Source organism: Arachis hypogaea, chromosome 13 (assembly GCF_003086295.3).
Source record: "Arachis hypogaea cultivar Tifrunner chromosome 13, arahy.Tifrunner.gnm2.J5K5, whole genome shotgun sequence".
Classification (NCBI taxonomy): Eukaryota; Viridiplantae; Streptophyta; class Magnoliopsida; order Fabales; family Fabaceae; genus Arachis; species Arachis hypogaea.
Genome location: NC_092048.1, coordinates 5,207,111 through 5,210,610, shown reverse-complemented (window position 1 = coordinate 5,210,610; position 3,500 = coordinate 5,207,111). Strand labels below are relative to the sequence as shown.

The following is a 3,500-nucleotide window of genomic DNA, read 5'->3' as shown; positions in this document are numbered from 1 at the left end:
CCTTATTTTAGTAATTTTTTATCTAAAAGTAATTTTGAGTAGTGTAATCCAAACAATATTTACTTTACTATAATCTATTTTGATATAAAGATTACCAAACATAAATCACTTTAACACAAACTTACTTTTTATCAAAATTAAGTTTGCAAAATCAATTTTATGCAAATTCTCGTTTACAAACTGAAATCCAAACACACACTTAGTTTTAGTCATAGTCAAGATTAAAGTCTTACCCTAAAATCATAATTAGTATGAGAGAGAGAGGAGGGAATTATTCATTTAAATTAAACTAGTATAGCCAGTGAGTGTGAATGTGAGTGTATGTTAGAGAGAGAGAAGAAGAAGAAGAAGAAGAATATTAGTAAGTGTTATTGATAGTAGCTTAGTTATGGCATTCACACTAGAAGAGAGGAGGAGTAGTAACATTGAAGAGGAGGAGAACATGAATAAGATGAAGGTGATGATAATGATGATGGATTCATCATCATCACAAAAGAAGTTACCATCATCATCATCAGTGCCTGCACCATTCCTGACAAAGACATACCAACTAGTTGATGATCCTATGACTGACCACATAGTGTCATGGGGTCATGATGGTCATTCCACATCATCATCATCATCATTTGTTGTTTGGAGACCTCCTGAGTTTGCCAGAGACCTTCTTCCCAACTATTTCAAACACAACAACTTCTCCAGCTTTGTTAGGCAACTCAATACCTATGTATGTCACATCATTCATCTTCTTCATCTTACTCTAGAAGAATTTCAGATATTGTAATTTTAATTATTTTAAATATATATTTTATAATTAACATCATCACCTAAAATTATTAAATATTGATATTTTTATAATACTAAAAAAAATTCATGTTTAAAATATTATATTATAGACAGAAATACTGATATTTTAATTATCTTAGTTATGTTTTCAGTCGTAAATTATATACATAACTAAAATTAACGATTAAAATTACTGAAATATTACTCGAAATTTTTTCTTATATTATATATTAATAAGCATTTTGTGTTGTTGAAGCAGGGATTCAAGAAGGTAGTTGCTGATAGATGGGAATTTGCAAATGAGTATTTCAGAAAAGGAGCAAAACATCTTCTATGTGAAATCCATAGAAGAAAAACCCCTCATCACCATCATCATCATCATCAAGAGAATAATAATGAAGCTCTATGTTGGATTGATTCTTCTACAACTCCTACTACTATTCCTTCTATTCCTACTTCATTATTACTACCTTCTCCTAAATCACCATCATGTTCTTCATTAGGAGGAGGCACTAATAGTGATCATCATCACCATCAACATAATCATATCTTAGCAGCACTTTCTGAGGATAATCAAAGGCTAAGGAGAAAGAACTTGATGCTCTTATCTGAACTAACTCACATGAAGAATCTCTACAATGATATCATCTACTTCATCCAAAACCATCTCAAACCTGCTTCTTCTCCCTCTCATCATAATCAAACATTAACTATTCCAAAGCTGGTGGAGTTGGATTCATCACCAAAGGGTAGTAGAATGATGATGAGTATTAGTGATGATGATGATGATGATGATGATTACAACAATAATAATTGTAGTTCTTCTTCAGTGAAGCTCTTTGGTGTTCCTCTTAGTGGTAAAAAGAGATTACACCCAGATAATATTTTTCAACAAGATTAATCCTTTATTATTAATTAGTTTAGGGTGTACTCTTATGATCATTAATTGTTAATTAGTTTGCTTAATGCATTTTTTTAGACTCTTTTTATGTATAGTAGAGGCTTATGTTTTTTATATAGTGAAAACTCAGGTGAAGTTGATTTCACGTGAAGGTGATACCTGAGAACCGTTAGATGAAAATTTAGTCAACTCAATCAAATCAGTCAAATTATCTAACGTTTTCAGGTGTCAACTTCACGTGACTTCACCTGAGTTTCTACCTTTTTATATTCATATTACTACAATTATTATATATTCACTTCTCCTATATTTTTTGGATTTTTTTTTCTTTTTTTTTAGGTCTAAAATAAAGTAACTTAGCTGAAAAAATTGCAATGACATGTTATTTATGAAATTAAACAATGATTATCTTCTTCATAATTTACCGTCCTTTTTTTTTTCTTTCCACTTTAATTAGAAGATATATTCTCAAGTGTGCACAACATATATTCTAATAGCATGTTAATTTATTATCTAGTTGTTATCTTCTTCTTCTTAAGTTCCATTTGTTTTATTCTTTGTTGACATAATAATCATGTGTAGTATAAACAAAAGAAATAGTTCAAAAATAAAATAAAATATGCAGGTCCAAATTAAATTATATGGATGTGTATATACACTTAAAATTCAGTGAGATGCATAAAGTTGCACGTGGGATTGCATCCATGAGCATATCAAATTAAATATTTAAATGACATAAAAAAAATCCACATTACTTTTGGCTTTTATGTTTGCCACATTATGAATTAGGTTATAGGGTTTAACAAAATGAGACTTGAAAGGAAAACATCAAATTAAAAACTATATTATTCCTTTCACATATACACCAATATAAGTTTGTTCGTCCTTATCTATTATTTTTATCTCGTCCATATTTTCTTTTATGTTGTTTTTAATTATAGGTTTAATTACTTCGTCCATTTTTATAGTTATACTAAATTTTTAATTAGATATTTATATTTTTTTAATTAAATTTCTGTAATTAAATTTTGTAATTAAGTAGGTTTTATCGTGATAAAAATATTAAAATTAACAGAATGTTTCATTAAATGAAATAGAATATTCAGTCAAGTATTTTTTTTTATGACTATTCAGTCAAGTATTAGATATATTCGTTTTGTTTAATTGAATATTTTATTAATTATAATATTTTTGTTATAGTAAAAATTTAATTACAAAAGATATTTTGGTATAGGGACTCAATTAAAAAAATATAAAAATTTAATTAAAAATTCAATAAAATTATAAAAACAAACAAAATAATTAATGTGCATATTGGTTGAAACCTCCCTCCCCTCAAAAAATCATATTAACTAATAAAATTTAGGGTAAAGTATTAAATTGGTCCTCTACGTTTGGAGATAATCCTGTTTTATTCCTTAAGGTTTAAAGTGTTCTATTTAAATCCAAAAAAAAAATATATTTAGTTTCAATGTAGTTCTACCGTGGAGTCAAAGTTAAATAATTAACGGAATGTTCTACATGACCGCGCTACAAGAACAAGGTCGATAATCTGAAGAACAAGTACAAGTTTCAGAGATACAATATCAACCGTGGATGCATCAATACATTTATTTATCATTTTTCTTACAAATTAAAGAGAATGATAAATAAATATATTGATGCATCCACCGTTAATTTTGTACCTTTGAAACTTGTACTTATTCTTTAAATTATTGATCTTGTTATTGTATTGCTGTTATGTAATTATCCACGGTTAAATTCATTTGGAAGATTATTATTGAATTCAATGAAATTATGACTTCTTCTAAATACT

General features: G+C 27.6%; 1 protein-coding gene across 1 annotated transcript; it reads left to right on the top strand.

Moving 5' to 3' along the window:
* Positions 1-274: 274 nt before the first annotated feature.
* Positions 275-1,829, top strand: LOC112736684 (heat stress transcription factor B-4d). The gene is made up of 2 exons (XM_025786240.3): positions 275-724; positions 1,043-1,829. Exons 1-2 carry the CDS (start codon positions 389-391, stop codon positions 1,682-1,684), a joined length of 978 nt encoding a protein of 325 aa, XP_025642025.1. The 5' UTR covers positions 275-388; the 3' UTR covers positions 1,685-1,829.
* Positions 1,830-3,500: the final 1,671 nt, after the last annotated feature.